Below are 18,029 nucleotides of genomic sequence, written 5' to 3'. Positions count from 1 at the left end.
AAATAATTACAAATACAAGTATTTTGTAGTTTATTTTATACTTTGACTTTTATGGTATTTCGTATCTGTATTTTGACATTTTTGCCCATGCCTGGTGGTAACAAATAGCATTATATTGTTTCAATCAAAGCACATATTTTGCCTAATGATGCCGTGGCACGCGCACACTGTTGGCTTTTAGCCACGTGAGACAAATAATGTGACCACTCAGCTAATCATCCTAAAATCTCATAAGAAATAAAGTGGTGTTTTTGGTCTTAACGGTATCGTTATACTTTGCTATTCTATTCGGTTATGTTGTGTGGAATACTAAATAGTATATGACTTTGCAGACATTGATTCAGCTTTGATCTAACTTAGTAAACAAGCACCACTGTGAGAAGTGGCGGAGCGAGGCTCTGGTGCGCTCCGGCAGCACTACACCCCTGAATGTCACTCCATCTGGCTCAGTAGTAATGGAGCCAAAATGGCAAAGTCAGTCGCTGCTTGTGTCCCAGAGTACAGCTGGTGGGGACTGTGACTGGAGCAGACACATCTGAACTAGATGCTTGATGGCGCTATCTACACTCCCCTCTGTATGTATTTGGACAGTAAAGTTAACATTTTGAATTTGGCTCTATACTCCAGCATTTTGGATTTGAGATAAAATGTTTCATACCAGGTGACAGTACAGAATGTCACCTTTTATTTGTGGGTATTTACATCTGTTTTACCTTTTAGAAATGAAAGCACTTTATTACCTACTGTCCCCATTGGAAGAAGTCATAAGTATTTAAACAAATTCACTTATTGTGTAATAAAGTGGTCAAAGGTTTAGTATTTGGTCCCATATTCCGTGATCAAGTTGTTGGATGCATTTAAAAGCTTGTTTTGCTTGTGTTTCGGGTTATGTTTGCCCAGTAGGAATTGATTTTTTTTTTAAATTATTGTGTACTTTTGGAGTCACTTTGATAGTAAGTAAGAATATAAGATGTCTGTGAACACTTCTAGATGAATATGGATGCTACCGTGATTATGGATAATCATAAATGAGTCATGAATGATGATGAGTGATAAAGTTACAGAGGGATAAAGATCATACCCCCAACAAATGCTACCCTACCTGTCACGCCCTGACCTTAGAGAGCCTTTTTATTTCTCTATTTGGTTAGGTCGGAGTGTGATTTGGGTGGGCATTCTAGTTTGTCTGTTTCTTTGTTGGCCGGGTATGGTTCCCAATCAGAGGCAGCTGTCTATCGTTGTCTCTGATTGGGAATTATACTTAGGCAGCCTTTTTTCTCCACGTGTTTGTGGGTAATTATTTATTTTCTGTGCGTTTTTGTGTGCGCAACGGTTGCGTCACGGGCGGTTTCTGTTAACCTGTTTTTTGGGAAGGTTTCACTTCGATTAAAGATGTGGAATTACATGCACGCTGTGCCTTGGCTCATTTATGACAGGAAGTTTGAGAAGACAGTGAACGTGACACTACTCCGTCATAGGTAATGGTGAGAGGTTAGTATGTTCTTTTTGTAGCCTCTAACTTTGTAGCCTCTCACTCATCATTATTCATGATTAATTTATGATTTTTATTAATCATGGCATTATCAGGATTCATTTACATGTAGAAGTGTTCAGAAACATCATATAAACTGACTTAGAAAGTAAATGACTCCAGTCATTATTCACCGTTCAAATCCAATTGGGCAAAACATAACCCAAAACAAACTGTAAATGCATCCAACGAGTTTGTAGACCTTGATGTAGTAATTGTGTGCTATTGGACCAAATGCTAAACTTTTCACGACTTTAATACACTATAAGTGAATTAGTCCAAATACTTATGACTTCTAAATCAGATACCGTATGTTTGGAAATATCCTCAAATTAAAGGTGACATTCTGTACTGTTGTGTCATATGAAACATTTGATTTGAAATACAAAATCCTGTAGTATAGAGCCAAACAAATCAATAAATAGCATCACTGTCCAAATACATGCGGAGGGAAGTGTATAAACACCTGGCTGTTTTGTTGAAAGTGAAAAGCAAGAACCTAGAGCTACAATGGGGTTCCTATCCGAGCCAAGATGGTTCCACTGTGCACCTGGTTTATTGATAGATCTGGCAGAAAATAAAATATTTTTGTCATGTTTAATTGTGTTGCAAATGTAGCGCGATAGGAAGTGAAGGATCATCTCTGGTAAAAGATGAAAGTAGCATAATGAAAACACAATTACAGTATCAGCCACAATGAAAGGCCCATATTAACTGTCACGAAGATGATCACGCAGATTACTCAAGGCAATAAAGGAAAAAACTTTGAAGATGTGGAGAGGAAAAAAATACTTTTCAATAACTTTGGGAGGAACATTTTTTACTTCACAATCATTAGGCTTCGTATTAAGCAACCAATCTTCCACCACCAAATTGTAATTAATCATTAAGTCGGCTGATCCAAAGTAATTTACAGTGCTTAAAATGTCATTATTCACTGATAAACATAACATTTCCAAACGACGGCGAGGTAAGACAAGGACACACCGAAGGTTTAGTGCACAGCCTCCACCGCCCCCACCACAGCGTAATGTCACTGTCACATTCCGAAAGCTCATTTGTTTAATGTGATTTCTCCAAAAGTCACCGGAGCGTCGATGGGGAAAAGGCTGGACATGATTGAGGGAGGAGGGGATGGAGAGGAAGGAGTGATGGAGGAGGCGTAAGGGGCTTGTTAATGAAACTCATAGTTAATTGAGTTGGATGGAAGGAAACGGGCAAATGCCGCAATGTTTGGTAATTGCCTTGTTGTCGCTTTCACTTCCACTGTAAATGAATGTAAATGTGGCGGCCGGTTACTTTTTTGTTTCAGAGTGATTAGTTATTACACCTGATTTTTATGTATGGGCTGATTGGAATGACCTGATTGGCGCTTAGCTTTGTTGTTGAGTCAAGGTTAGGAAGTAGTAGCTATGGCTCCTTTGGCTAATTCTCTGCAAATGAGGGGTGCGGGGCGCTGCCACGGATGTCAACTTTTTCATCTCTGCAATTTTGAGCAGCTTCAAACCGTCACAATAAATATCAATGCCTCCATACCGCTCCCACCGTGGGCGTGCCAGTCTCCCCGCTCCCTGCTGGCTCGCTCCTGTCATGACACCAGTAGATATGGCACAACCCTGTACCATGACACACTTGAGGACAATCTGACCAGTCAAACGAGATGGGTTATCAAGACAGACTGCCACACTGTCAGTATCAGTTTGTCCAGACGGAACAGACACAGGAGTAACAGATGGTTGTGGGAGACCGAGGCCATGAAAAGCCCTGTGCTTCTCATTTGTGGAATAAGTTAATTAGGCAACTTTTAATTAATGTATAAAGCATTTCCATTACATATGTGTGTTCTATTTTGTTTGCGCCTTCAGCTTAAGACATGTGCTTCACCAATTAAAATGTTTTGTAACGGTTTAAGAACAAATCAACTTGGGGAGACGGCATCAGACACTTAACACACACACACACACACACACACAAACCTTCATTATGTGCAATCACTCGATCACACACTTCATATACACACACACCTCAGAGTGGACATGGCTCAACCCAGTGCTACTTGATGCCTTCTAATTGGAACAAATGTGGCAAATGACTGTAAACAAATCCATGTCCCACCCTCCCCGAGCTTTATGCCCCTACGTCCTTATCACAGTCTCCGTATCCTCCACTCCCAACCAACCCCAACAGCCAGACTCCGGGACTGCCACCACAGAATGCAAATCACTGCCCACACACACACACAGAGACAGACAGAGAGAGAGATATTAAACAATAAAGCAGAAACATTAGAGAGATGGAGAGAGTGGGGAGGAGGAAGAGGAAGTCTGGATGAGCAACAACACAAAAAGGTCATCATTAGACAGTGAGAAATAATACATGACAAGTAAAGACAAATGGTGTGATGGTGAAAACCCGGTTTTATGTGTGAATAAATACATCCACAATTGGGGGGGGGGGGGGATCATAAACAATATGGCTTCCTTTTTTGGAGGTTTGACCACCTCTGTTGAGTAGCAGTGCTAAAGAAAGTAGTTGGAAAGGCAACGTGGGGGTTGATTAGTCATTAAAGGCCAGGAACGATTGTGTGGAGAGAAAGGAAGAGAAGGGCCACCAGCTTAGTTTCTCTTGGCGCTCTGGAGCAGAACTGTGAAAAGAGTGAAATTAAAAGCACATGATGAAAGACTTCTCTGGCCATCAAAGGGAGAGAAAAAAAGCCACTTGTGACATGACTGGTGATTTATGGATTTCTCTGCTCGCATTTGTCTATTGGGGGCATTACCAAAGAGCAAAGCAATCTCTGAGGTTGTCTGTTATTGGTGGTTCTGGTATTCCACTGGCAAATGGACACACACACCAACAGGGCTCCCAGTGGGGTGGGGAGAATTGTTTTTGTCGTCAAACACACAGTCATAAATCAAGCTTTGCTCCCAAATGCCCTGGCTAGTCGCTCTCATTGAGCACCTCCACCCAAAGGCACATTCATTTCAATTTACTGGGCCAGCCATGCGATATAGGGAAGCATCAGTGGAGCGTTAGTTTAGTTTGTAATTCCTAATTACTTTCGCTCGCAACATGGCTTCTGAATTGCTAATGGTTGGAGTGTGTGACCCTGCTGAGAGCTTTGCTTTGATTGGTTGAGGGGGGGCTGGGAATCCCTCTGATTGGTTGAAGGGAGGCTGGGAGTTGCTTACATAGGCTGATTCTAATAGTGAGGGTTGGAACGCCTACTTCGGGCCAGTGAATTATATGTATGTAGTGATCGATAGAGCATTGACATTAAATTCAGGGTGAGTCATTAGGAAATATTTAGTTTACAATGTTACTCCAAACCTGTGCAAGAATTGTTTCAAATGTACCTTTTTAGCAGCCTCACTCCCATTCTTCATTCTGATTGGTGGATTTCTGATTTTGACCAATGGCAGCCTCACTCCTTATTAATCTCTGTTGTTCTAGGTGGAGTGGTTGAAGAATGAGGAGCCGGTGGGCTCGGATGGGAATATCGACACGCGAGCGGACCACAACCTGATCATCCAGAAGGCGCGTTTGTCTGACTCGGGAAACTACACATGTCTGGCCAGCAACATCGTGGCCAAGAGACGCAGCCTCACCGCCACTGTGGTCGTATTTGGTAAGACAACTGGATTGTATTCATTAGGACACACCGTAGCAAAATATTTCAAAACATTGTGCAATTAGCGTTTCTTATTGGACAACTTCAGGTAGCCCGTCCTTGTTTCAGTCTGCTTTATTCTATTTCGTACCTAATGAATACTACCTTTCCCTATGCAGCAGACCTTATATAGCAAACCCTTTATTTCGATTACTTTGAGCATTTGATTGAGTCAGTCTTGAGAGACAGACAGCATTTTCACTTTTGGGACTATTCTTTTTAGAATTTTCCCCCTTTTTCTCCCTAATTTCGTGGTATCCAATTGTTTTTAGTAACTACTATCTTGTCTCATCGCTACAACTCCCGTACGGGCTCGGGGAGAGACGAAGGTTGAAAGTCATGCGTCCTCCGATACACAACCCAACCAGCCGCACTGCTTCTTAACACAGCGCGCATCCAACCCAGAAGCCAGCCGCACCAATGTTTAGGAGGAAACACCGTGCACCTGGCAACCTTGGTTAGCGCGCACTGCGCTTGGCCCGCCACAGGAGTCGCTGGTTACGACAGAGCCTGAGCGCGAACCCAGAGTCTCTGATGGCACAGCACATAACCACTGTGCCACCCGGGAAGCCCCTTTTGGGACTATTCTAATTAGGTCCATTGCACAAAGGCAAGCTCAATCAAGAGCAGCTTGATTTTGAGTGGTGCTCAATTGTTTCACTAAGTCACAGTGTAGTCAGACACAAAGTACAACAAATAAACCATACAGTGTTGTGAGAATTTTCCTTGCAAACAACATCCCTTGTATTCTCTCTCCTATTTTACACTCAGCCTTTGTATTTTTCCGTCATTCGCCGTAGCCTGTCACATCACGTATTTTTCTTCTTCTTCCTTCTAATGTACCTGCATAGGTACGCTCCACATGCATTTTCACATTGTTAGCATCTCCTTTCTCTTGACATGTATCTGAAGAAGATGTTTTCTGGCCTTCTGTCAATTCATTTACTCCAATCAGTCTCTCATAGGCAGCAGACAGCAGTAGGTGTTAATAGCAGTCAGAAGCTGACATGTCTTGGTGTTATGTTCCATCTTGTGTCGGGAATGTGATGAGCAACTTCCTGGTTGAGCTTAAACACGACGAGACGTTTCAACACATCGGGAAGGCTTTGAGATAAGCTGTCAACTCCACAGCTGCGTGCCTGCTAGCTACCTGGAGGCTAGGATTCTCTGTTGCTTGTGCTTTCGCAGGCTCGTACTGTAGGAAGGAAGGAAAGAGTGATAGGAACCGAACAGCACCTATCATAACTCCACACGACTGTGTGAACAGAAAGACAACGATAAAATCAAATTAATTAAACCTCATGGCGCCGACAGAGATGGCCGCCTCGCTTCGCGTTCCTAGGAAACTATGCAGTTTTTTGTTTTTTTACGTGTTATTTCTTACATTAGTACCCCAGGTCATCTTAGGTTTCATCACATACAGTCGAGAAGAACTACTGAATATAAGATCAGCGTCAACTCACCATCAGTACGACCAAGAATACGCTTTTCGCGACGCGGATCCTGTGCTCTGCCTTACAAACAGGACAACGGAGTGGATCCCATGCAGCGACCCAAAAAAACGACTCCAAAAAAGAGGGAAACGAGGCGGTCTTCTGGTCAGACTCCGGAGACGGGCACATCGTGCACCATTCCCTAGCATTCTTCTTGCCAATGTCCAGTCTCTTGACAACAAGGTTGATGAAATCCGAGCAAGGGTAGCATTCCAGAGGGACATCAGAGACTGTAACGTTCTTTGCTTCACGGAAACGTGGCTTACTGGAGAGACGCTATCCGAAGCGGTGCAGCCAACAGGTTTCTCCACGCATCGCGCAGACAGGAAAAAACATCTTTCTGGTAAAAAGAGGGGCGGGGGCGTATGCCTTATGACTAACGTGACATGGTGTGATGAAAGAAACATACAGGAACTCAAATCCTTCTGTTCACCTGATTTAGAATTCCTCACAATCAAATGTAGACCGCATTATCTACCAAGAGAATTCTCTTCGATTATAATCACAGCCGTATATATCCCCCCCCAAGCAGACACATCGTTGGCTCTGAATGAACTTTATTTGACTCTTTGCAAACTGGAAACCATTTATCCGGAGGCTGCATTCATTGTAGCTGGGGATTTTAACAAGGCTAATCTGAAAACAAGACTCCCCAAATTTTATCAGCATATCGATTGCGCAACCAGGGGTGGAAAGACCTTGGATCATTGTTACTCTAACTTCCGCGACGCATATAAGGCCCTGCCCCGCCCCCCTTTCGGAAAAGCTGACCACGACTCCATTTTGTTGATCCCTGCCTACAGACAGAAACTAAAACAAGAGGCTCCCACGCTGAGGTCTGTCCAACGCTGGTCCGACCAAGCTGACTCCACACTCCAAGACTGCTTCCATCACGTGGACTGGGACATGTTTCGTATTGCGTCAGACAACAACATTGACGAATACGCTGATTCGGTGTGCGAGTTCATTAGAACGTGCGTTGAAGATGTCGTTCCCATAGCAACGATTAAAACATTCCCTAACCAGAAACCGTGGATTGATGGCAGCATTCGTGTGAAACTGAAAGCGCGAACCACTGCTTTTAATCAGGGCAAGGTGTCTGGTAACATGACCGAATACAAACAGTGCAGCTATTCCCTCCGCAAGGCTATCAAACAAGCTAAGCGTCAGTACAGAGACAAAGTAGAATCTCAATTCAACGGCTCAGACACAAGAGGCATGTAGCAGGGTCTACAGTCAATCACGGACTACAGGAAGAAATCCAGCCCAGTCACGGACCAGGATGTCCTGCTCCCAGGCAGACTAAATAACTTTTTTGCCCGCTTTGAGGACAATACAGTGCCACTGACACGGCCTGCAACGAAAACTTGCGGTCTCTCCTTCACTGCAGCCGAGGTGAGTAAGACATTTAAACGTGTTAACCCTCGCAAGGCTGCAGGCCCAGACGGCATCCCCAGCCGCGCCCTCAGAGCATGCGCAGACCAGCTGGCCGGTGTGTTTACGGACATATTCAATCAATCCCTATACCAGTCTGCTGTTCCCACATGCTTCAAGAGGGCCACCATTGTTCCTGTTCCCAAGAAAGCTAAGGTAACTGAGCTAAACGACTACCGCCCCGTAGCACTCACTTCCGTCATCATGAAGTGCTTTGAGAGACTAGTCAAGGACCATATCACCTCCACCCTACCTGACACCCTAGACCCACTCCAATTTGCTTACCGCCCAAATAGGTCCACAGACGATGCAATCTCAACCACACTGCACACTGCCCTAACCCATCTGGACAAGAGGAATACCTATGTGAGAATGCTGTTCATTGACTACAGCTCGGCATTCAACACCATAGTACCCTCCAAGCTCGTCATCAAGCTCGAGACCCTGGGTCTCGACCCCGCCCTGTGCAACTGGGTACTGGACTTCCTGACGGGCCGCCCCCAGGTGGTGAGGGTAGGCAACAACATCTCCTCCCCGCTGATCCTCAACACTGGGGCCCCACAAGGGTGCGTTCTGAGCCCTCTCCTGTACTCCCTGTTCACCCACGACTGCGTGGCCACGCACGCCTCCAACTCAATCATCAAGTTTGCGGACGACACAACAGTGGTAGGCTTGATTACCAACAACGACGAGACGGCCTACAGGGAGGAGGTGAGGGCCCTCGGAGTGTGGTGTCAGGAAAATAACCTCACACTCAACGTCAACAAAACTAAGGAGATGATTGTGGACTTCAGGAAACAGCAGAGGGAACACCCCCCTATCCACATCGATGGAACAGTAGTGGAGAGGGTAGCAAGTTTTAAGTTCCTCGGCATACACATCACAGACAAACTGAATTGGTCCACTCACACAGACAGCATTGTGAAGAAGGCGCAGCAGCGCCTCTTCAACCTCAGGAGGCTGAAGAAATTCGGCTTGTCACCAAAAGCACTCACAAACTTCTACAGATGCACAATCGAAAGCATCCTGGCGGGCTGTATCACCGCCTGGTACGGCAACTGCTCCGCCCTCAACCGTAAGGCCCTCCAGAGGGTAGTGAGGTCTGCACAACGCATCACCGGGGGCAAACTACCTGCCCTCCAGGACACCTACACCACCCGATGTCACAGGAAGGCCATAAAGATCATCAAGGACATCAACCACCCAAGCCACTGCCTGTTCACCCCGCTATCATCCAGAAGGCGAGGTCAGTACAGGTGCATCAAAGCTGGGACCGAGAGACTGAAAAACAGCTTCTATCTCAAGGCTATCAGACTGTTAAACAGCCACCACTAACATTGAGTGGCTGCTGCCAACACACTGACACTGACTCAACTCCAGCCACTTTAATAATGGGAATTGATGGGAAATGATGTAAATATATCACTAGCCACTTTAAACAATGCTACCTTATATAATGTTACTTACCCTACATTATTCATCTCATAGGCATACGTATATACTGTACTCTATATCATCGACTGTATCCTTATGTAATACATGTATCACTAGCCACTGTAACTATGCCACTTTGTTTACATACTCATCTCATATGTATATACTGTACTCGATACAATCTACTGTATCTGCCTATGCTGCTCTGTACCTTCACTCATTCATATATCCTTATGTACATATTCTTTATCCCCTCACACTGTGTACAAGACAGTAGTTTTGGAATTGTTAGTTAGATTACTTGTTGGTTATTACTGCATTGTCGGAACTAGAAGCACAAGCATTTCGCTACACTCGCATTAACATCTGCTAACCATGTGTATGTGACAAATAAAAATTAGATTTGATTTGATTTGAATATTATATTTTTTTCCTCTTCTCTTATTTTTTCAATCCCTCTCGCAAACCCACTTTGTTCAAAACCTCCTCCTCTGTGTCAATGACACCAAATCACCACACTGACAGTAATTTAAGACAGCTGGAAATCCAGCTACTGTTTTTGTCTATACACAGAACCTGTTGAGGTCTATCAGTCATCTGTGTAGCTAAACTTCTTGGCCAAAAGGTTGTCAAACATCTCATTCCAAAATCATGGGCATTAATATGGAGTTGGTCTGCCCTTTGCTGCTAGAACAGCCTCCACTCTTCTTGGAAGGCTTTCCTCTAGATGTTGGAACATTGCTGCGAGAACTTGCTTCCATTCAGCCACGAAAATTAGTGAGGTCGGGCACTGATGTTGGACGATTACGCCTGGCTCGCAGTCTGTGTTCCAATTCATCCCAAAGGTGTTTGATGGGGTTGAGGTCAGGGCTCTGTGTAGGCCAGTCAAGTTCTTCTACGCCGATCTTGACAAACCATTTCTGTATGGACCATGCTGAAACAGGAAAGGGCCTTCCCCAAACTGTTGCCACAAAGTTGGAAGCCAAGAAACGTCTAAAATGTCATTGTATGCTGTAGCATTAATATTTAACCTTCACTTGAACTAAGGGGCCTATCCCGAACCATGAAAAACAGCCCCAGACTATTATTCCTCCTCCAACAAACTATACAGTTGGCATTATGCATTGGGGCAGGTACAGTGCCTTGCGAAAGTATTCGGCCCCCTTGAACTTTCGCAAGGCACTGTAGCATTCTCCTGGCATCCGCCAAACCCAGATTCTTCCGTCGGACTGCCAGATAGGGAAGCGTGATTCATCACTCCAGAGAACATGTTTTCATTGCTCCAGAGTCCAATGGCGGTGAGCTTTTTCACCACTCCAGCAACGCTTGGCATTGTGCATGGTGATCTTAGGTTTGTGTGCGGCTGCTCAGCCATGGAACCCCATTTCATGAAGCTCCAGACAAACAGTTCTTGTGCTGACGTTGCTTCCAGAGGCCGTTTGGAACTTGGTAGTGAGTGTTGCAACCGAGGACAGACAATTTTTACACGCTTCAGCACTCGGTGGTCCCATTCTGCAAGTTTGTGTGGCCTACCACTTTACTGCTGAGCCGTTGTTGCTCCTAGACATTTTCACTTCACAATAGCAGCACTTACAGTTGACCGGGGCAGCTCTAGCAGAATTTGATTAACTGACTTGTTGGAAAGGTGGCTTCCTATGACGGAGCCATGTTGAAAGTCACTGAGCTCTTCAGTAAGGCCATTCTACTGCCAATATTTGTCTATGGAGATTGCATGGCTGTGTGCTCTATTTTATACACCTGTCAGCAATGGGTGTGGCTGAACTAGTCGAATCCACTCATTTTAATTGGTGTCCACATACATTTGTATATATAGTGCCTGACTGCCTGTCATGTTAATGATGAGCCTGGAGGCCCTGCTGGGAGAGAGAGCCTACAGACACAGATAGATGTAGTGGAGTAATGTGTTCTCACACTAACATTTGTTTCCTGTCTGACGATGAATGATGATCAATGGACTCATAATCAGTCAATCACTCAGCTGCTTTTGAGCCTAGCACATCAGACAGAGAGAGAGAGAGAGAGAGAGCTCTCTGACATGGCTTTGGTTTCTTGGCCTGTCACACTCCAGTGTTTTAGGCAGTTAGCCTGTGTGTGTGTGGAGGTTTTTTACTCTTCCCTCCCAATACTCTGCTGTCATGTTACATTTTACATGCTTCACTCCTTTTCCCCCCCTCTTTTTTTCTCTCCCTGTTCTTCTCTCTCTCCTTCTATCCTTCTCCTTCGACCTCCTTCCCATCTCCTTTGCCTATTTTCCATCTCTCCCTCTACTTCCTCCCTCCTTCTACACCTTTGTCCATCTCTCCAGTGAACGGAGGGTGGTCATTGTGGACAGACTGGTCCGCCTGTAACGTGCGCTGTGGGCGAGGGGTCCAGAAACGCTCCCGTACCTGCACCAACCCCGCCCCTCTCAATGGGGGCACCTTCTGCGAGGGCATGTCTGTCCAGAAGAGTACCTGTAATGCCCTCTGCCCAGGTCTGTTTGTCTATCTGTCTGTCTGTCTGTTCTCATTCTATCCAACTGTCTTGACTGTCTGGGAGGGGGGATATGTTTGTTGTAAGGTTGCATTATTTGCCAAAGCAATCTGTATTATGACAGCACTCCTCTCCAAGGAGGAGGTGGGCTCCCCTGCTGCTGTTAGGATCATTTCCCTCCAAACCGCTTTCATAAACCGCTTTCATCGTCTGACCCCATTTCTCCCCTCCGAGAGAGACGGAGAGAGAGAGAGAGAGAGAGAGAGAGAGAAAGGGATATAGAGAAGAGAGATCGAGAGACACAGGGTTAGAGAGAGAGGGAGAAGATTTGAAGAGTGTGAACATGGATAAAGAATATCATGCGGTATGAAAGGAAAGAACCAGAAAAAGACTCCAGCCACCCAAGCCATAGACTATTCTCTCTGCTTCCGCACGGCCAACGCTACCGGAGCAACAAGTCTGACACCAACAGGCTTCTGAACAGCTTCTATCCCCAAGACATAAGACTGCAAATTGCTAACAAAATGTCTAAACGGACTATCTGCATTGACCCTGATATATACACCACCGTTCAAAAGTCACTTAGAATTGTCCTTGATTTTGAAAGAAAAGCACATTTTTTGTCCATTAAAATAACATCAAATTGATCCGAAACACAGTGTAGACATTGTTAATGTTGTAAATGACTATTGTAGCTGGAAACGGCTGAATTTTAGTGGAATAATCAGCAACCATCACTGCTGTGTTCCAATGGCACATTCTGTTAGCTAAGCCAAGATGATCATTTTAAAAGGCTAATTGATCATTAGAAAACCCTTTTGCAATTATTTTAGCACAGCTAACTGTTGTTAGAACTGTTGTTCTGATTAAAGAAGCAGTGAAACTGGCCTTTAGACTAGTTGAGTATCTGGAGCATCAGCATTTGTGGGTACGATTACAGGCTCAAAATGGCCAGAAACAAAGAACTTTCTTCTGAACCTCGTCAGTCTATTCTTGTTCTGAGAAATTAAGCCTATTCCATGCAAATTTTCCAAGCTTTTAAAGGCACAGTCATTTTAGTGTAGGTAAACTTCTGACCCACTGGAATACAGTGAATTATAAGTGAAATAATCTGTCTGAAAACAATTGTTGGAAAAATGACTTGTGTCATGCACAAAGTAGATGTCCGAACCGACTTGCCAAAACTAGAGTTTGTTAGCAAGAAATTTGTGGAGTGGTTGAAAAATGAGTTTTAATGACTCCAACCTAAGTGTATGTAAACTTCCGACTTCAACTGTATATGTTGATGCCTAATCACCATACACCTAGACATATTTACCCCTACCCTTCCAGTATCCCTGTACAATGTAAATTTAAATATGGTTTTGGCTCTGACCCTGGAACTGACCCTGTGTATAGCTTACTTACTTTCTCGTGTTCTTCTTATTTCTATTTCTATTCTACTTGAATGTATTGTACTATTGACATTGAGTACTGCATTGTTGGAAAGAGCTTGCAAGAAAGGCTTGTGCATGTGACAATAGAACTTAAAACTTGAAAAGAAAAGGATAAGAAAAAGTGAAGCAGAGAGAAAGAGAAAAGGGAGAAAGAGAAAAGGAACTTGAGTGCAGGATAGTTAACAACAGAAGGGTTTAGAATAGCCCTTACAGAGCAAGTGAAAGAAAGAAAGACAGAGCAAGAGAGAGGGAGTGGTGCTCGTTATCAGAGCATCTGTCTAATCAGCGCTGTCCAAGTGTTCCTCTACATGCGGTGAAATGTATGGTTTCAGACCACCGTACCAATCACCAGGGAAACGTGTTGGAGAAAAGGGAAAAAGTTATCTGGCGAGGGCAACACTCTACCGCCAACACAATCTCAATTCATCTCAACCACTCTTCTCTCTCTCCTCCTCCCTCTCATTCTCTCCCTCTCTTATTCTCTCTCTCTCTTGCTCTCTCTCTCTCTTTCTGTCTCTTTCCTCTCTTTCTCTTCCATAAGCCTCTCTCTTTTTCTCTCTTTTTCTCTCTCTCGTCCTCTCTCTTGTTCTCTCTCTTCCCCTTTCTCTCAACTCTCTCTCTCTCTACCACAAGACTTTCTCCCCCTGTGAGTCCCAGCCAGTGTGCAAACACAGCATTTGCATTTAGATTAGCGAGGCAAAGGGAAACCTTGAAAACCTATGGAATTGGTAAGGTGGTAAAGGAGACTTGATGGAACAAGACAAAAAAGAAAACTGTCTTTTGTGGCTTGAGTCAGCACCAGGATAGGACATAACATGGTATTATTTCTAATGCCGGCCCTGGAGAGAAAGAAGAGGGGGTTTTGTTTGGTGGGCTATAGGGCTGGTCCATTGTATGTGCTCTATCGGTAAGTTCCATATGGGGGTGCAGTTATGTTCCGCTCAGCTGTTTGCTAACTCTAGGAATTTATGATATGTGTTGGGTCTAAGGCTCTGTGTGTTTCTCTCTCTCTCTCTCTCTCTCTCTCTCTGTTTGTGCGTGTGTGTGTGTACATGCCTGTATTAAGCGTGTATATATTTTTTTAACCCTACCTTCCCTCTCAGTGGATGGTGGCTGGGGAGAGTGGACAGATTGGACGGTGTGCAGTGCGGAGTGTGCGAGGCAGCGCAGCAGAGGATGTACAGCCCCAGAGCCTAAACATGGAGGCAGGCTGTGCGACGGGGCCGCCCTGGGAACAGATAACTGCACCGGGGGCCTCTGCACTCAGAGTGAGTAACGTCACATGCAGCTTCACCTGGTAGATATTGTCATCATTCAAATCTTCATTCAAATCTTCACCATCATCGTCTTTGTGATCGGCAGAATGTTCCTCTTAGGGATCATCATCATTATCGTCATCATCATCGTCAATGCCACACTTATTTTGTTTAGAATTAAAACATTGCCAAAGATAAAGAAGTCTTCTACTAAAGTAGTTATTTTATTGCGGCATGAACCCAACCAGTCATGTTGATTATCATCTGATTGTCACTTCAAAAAGTAGGCTACCTGCGCACGTTCATAATACAGTCCACTCCCAAATAATTCCAGCATCCAAACAGTACACATTAGTTATAAAACACCAAACAGTGTAATGACATTGAGGGATGTTCATTAAGCCTACACTCCATTAGCCTGAATTAATGTATGGGTTTGGGCTGACAAATTGACCTTTTTTGTCAAAAGAAAAGTCAGAACACCTGAAAACGGGCTGAAATATTGGACGCAAATACAAATGAGAAAATAGGAGAATGATTAACTTATAGCGCCCCCCCCCCCCCCCCCCCCCCAAGTTACATATAGGGGAGCTCGTGTCTCATGAGTTCATGCCCACCCCCCCGTAATCCACACACTGGATGGAAGTCCATACTTATTTCTTAATTCTTCTGCTTCCCATATTTTCTCAAGTCCTTTTTTAACCCTCCATCCATTCTCATCCTCCCTAAGGGAGACGCGGAAAGACAATCAGCCTGATGTTCGTCACGCCAATATCCACACGCACTCACACATCCCCGGGTGATGGAAAATCCTAATCACCCGAGGCGATCTCACTACCTACCGTAAAACACACACATTGTGATCATGATCACATTTGGGCATGTACACACGTGCGCGCACACACATACACTCCCCGTGTCATAAAGAGTCTGGGCCAACCTCACTACCACGACAAACTCACACACACACACACACACACACACACACACATTGTGTACATGCACACACTTAAGGGTGCTCATTGTAAAACGACTGCAGGTTACATCCTGTATTATTCCATCCAAGTAGAAGTGAAATGACACGGTTCCTCTGTGTCTTTGCAGATCGAAAGCTGCTACACGACGCCAAGCCACAGGGTGAGTTCTCCCCAACCACCATCCTGCTTTAGAGCACAACGTAGCACACTAAAACCACTATTGCTACTCTGCTCTAACAGCCATTATATGTTGTCATGCCACCTCTCACAGACACAACTCTCCAACCCAGGGCTCCAACATCATGATCCAGATCCATTATTCCCACAAGCATGATCATGTCAATCAATATCGAACATTATCTTTCCACCAGCATCATTATTCTATCGTTATTAACTACACCGTCAATGTAGTTTCCTCAATTAAAATGGGTCTACTTACCACTATGTTCAGCCAACTGCACAAAGTTTCTACCGGTAGCTTGTAAACATTACCAGCTAAGAAACAGTACATCCTCAAACGCGCCCTTCTGCTGCTTGACAGGCAGAGCCCACAAAGGATGGGAAATAACCTAAACCATAGTTGTCAGGTATAGTTCATTTGATTTTATATCATTCAAATGTCCAGTTAATGGTGGCCAATATTGAGCGATATTGTCAGGCTACCTCACGTATCTGAAGTGACATGATCAATTGATGCAGTTACTGCTGTATAACTCTGATGATAGAGCGACTGTAAATGTGCGCAATTGTCTTGCATGGAATAATCGGAACTGTCTATTTCTGATTTATGCTTTTCGAGAGGTGATGATATTACAACCAAATATGATTATTCTTTAAAATTATTTATTTAATTAAAAAAATGTACCCCTTTTTTCTCCCCAATTTCGTGGTATCCAATTACGTTGGACATACCAAGTACAGACTCGGGAGAGGCGAAGGTCGAGAGACCTGTGCTTCCTCCGAAACACAACCCGGCCAAGGCACACTGCTTCTTGACACAGTGCCCACCCAACTCGGAAACCAGCTGCACCAATCTGTCGGAGGAAACACCGTACACCTGGCCCGTGTCAGCATCCACTGTGCCCGGCTCGCCACACGAGTCGCTAGTGCGCGATGGGACAAGGACATCCCTGCCGGCCAAACCTTCCCCTAACACGGACGACGCTGGGCCAATTGTGCGCCGCCCCATGGGTCTCCCCGTCACGGCCGGCTGTGGCAGAGCCTGGACCCAGAATCTCTATTGGCACAGCTAGCACTGCGAGGCAGGGCCTTTGGGAGGTCTACAACCAAATAGTTAACATTTATTAAACAATCCTTTGAAGATGGCATGCAGTTGTGAATGGTTTTAGCAGAGCTGGGATCTCCTTGTCCCCCAGCAGGCAAATCGAACGCTCTGCACCTTATTGTGTCTTTTTATTGATAACAACCTATACAAGAAACCTTATTGTCATGATGAACACCATCAAAATAATGATCTTAATCATAAAATGCTATTTTAATGCCAATTACTTGTGACACCACAGCTGTCCCATTTTTACTTGTGACACCACAACTGTCACAGTTTTAGTTTTGTTTTCTTCTTCGTGGGAGTGAGGGAAAAAGACGCAGCCAGTCTGCCAAAACTTAGCGAGCCCCCAATTAACCTGCCACTTTTAGCTGCTAATGCCTCTTTTGCATATTTTGGCAAATGCTCCTTTTCTTGGAGCTTCAGTCTACTTAGTGATTTTCTCAGTTCTGTTCCTGTGCAGATCTCATTATCTTTGGAGAACAAGCTAAGCCAGCAGTGTTTCCCTTTACACACACACAAACTTTTTTTTTAAATCTGTTGTGGTGTACTGGTGAGACCAGATACAGCATAATCATTGCAGATGAGCTCATTTAATGAACTGGTCTTGTCACAATATAGGGTGTTCACCCATAAAATCATTAATTCATTCAAGGTTTATACAAATCAATAGAGAATTACGTCAGAAAAACAATAGTTCAAACCCTGTCTCTACCACACCTGTCAAAAGTTTGAACACACCTACTCATTCAAGGGTTTTTCTTTATTTTTACTATTTTCTACATTGTAGAATAATAGGGAAGACATCAAAACTATGAAATAACACATATGGAAACATGTAGTAACCAAAACATTTTTACAGTGTTGAAATTATTCAAAGTAGCCACCCTTTGCCTTGATGACAGCTTTGCACACTCTTGGCATTCTCTCAACCAGCTTCATGAGGTAGTCACCTGGAATGCATATGAGCCAATCAGTTGTGTTGTGACAAGGTAGGGGTGGTATACAGCACAGCCCTAT

General features: G+C 44.4%; 1 protein-coding gene across 1 annotated transcript in view; it reads left to right on the top strand.

Moving 5' to 3' along the window:
* LOC139387998 (netrin receptor UNC5D-like) overlaps window positions 1-18,029 on the top strand; it is a 337,146-nt gene that overhangs the window by 266,942 nt on the left and 52,175 nt on the right. Inside the window, exons 5-8 of the mRNA XM_071134475.1 lie at window positions 4,985-5,159; window positions 11,889-12,056; window positions 14,595-14,759; window positions 15,852-15,884. Of these exons, the coding sequence (XP_070990576.1) occupies window positions 4,985-5,159; window positions 11,889-12,056; window positions 14,595-14,759; window positions 15,852-15,884 (541 nt within the window). The remainder of the gene's footprint in view (window positions 1-4,984; window positions 5,160-11,888; window positions 12,057-14,594; window positions 14,760-15,851; window positions 15,885-18,029) is intronic.

The sequence above is a fragment of the Oncorhynchus clarkii genome, chromosome 29 (assembly GCF_045791955.1).
Source record: "Oncorhynchus clarkii lewisi isolate Uvic-CL-2024 chromosome 29, UVic_Ocla_1.0, whole genome shotgun sequence".
NCBI classification, from domain to species: Eukaryota; Metazoa; Chordata; class Actinopteri; order Salmoniformes; family Salmonidae; genus Oncorhynchus; species Oncorhynchus clarkii.
Note: the sequence above shows the minus strand (reverse complement) of the source record. Positions and strands in the feature narration are given on the sequence as shown.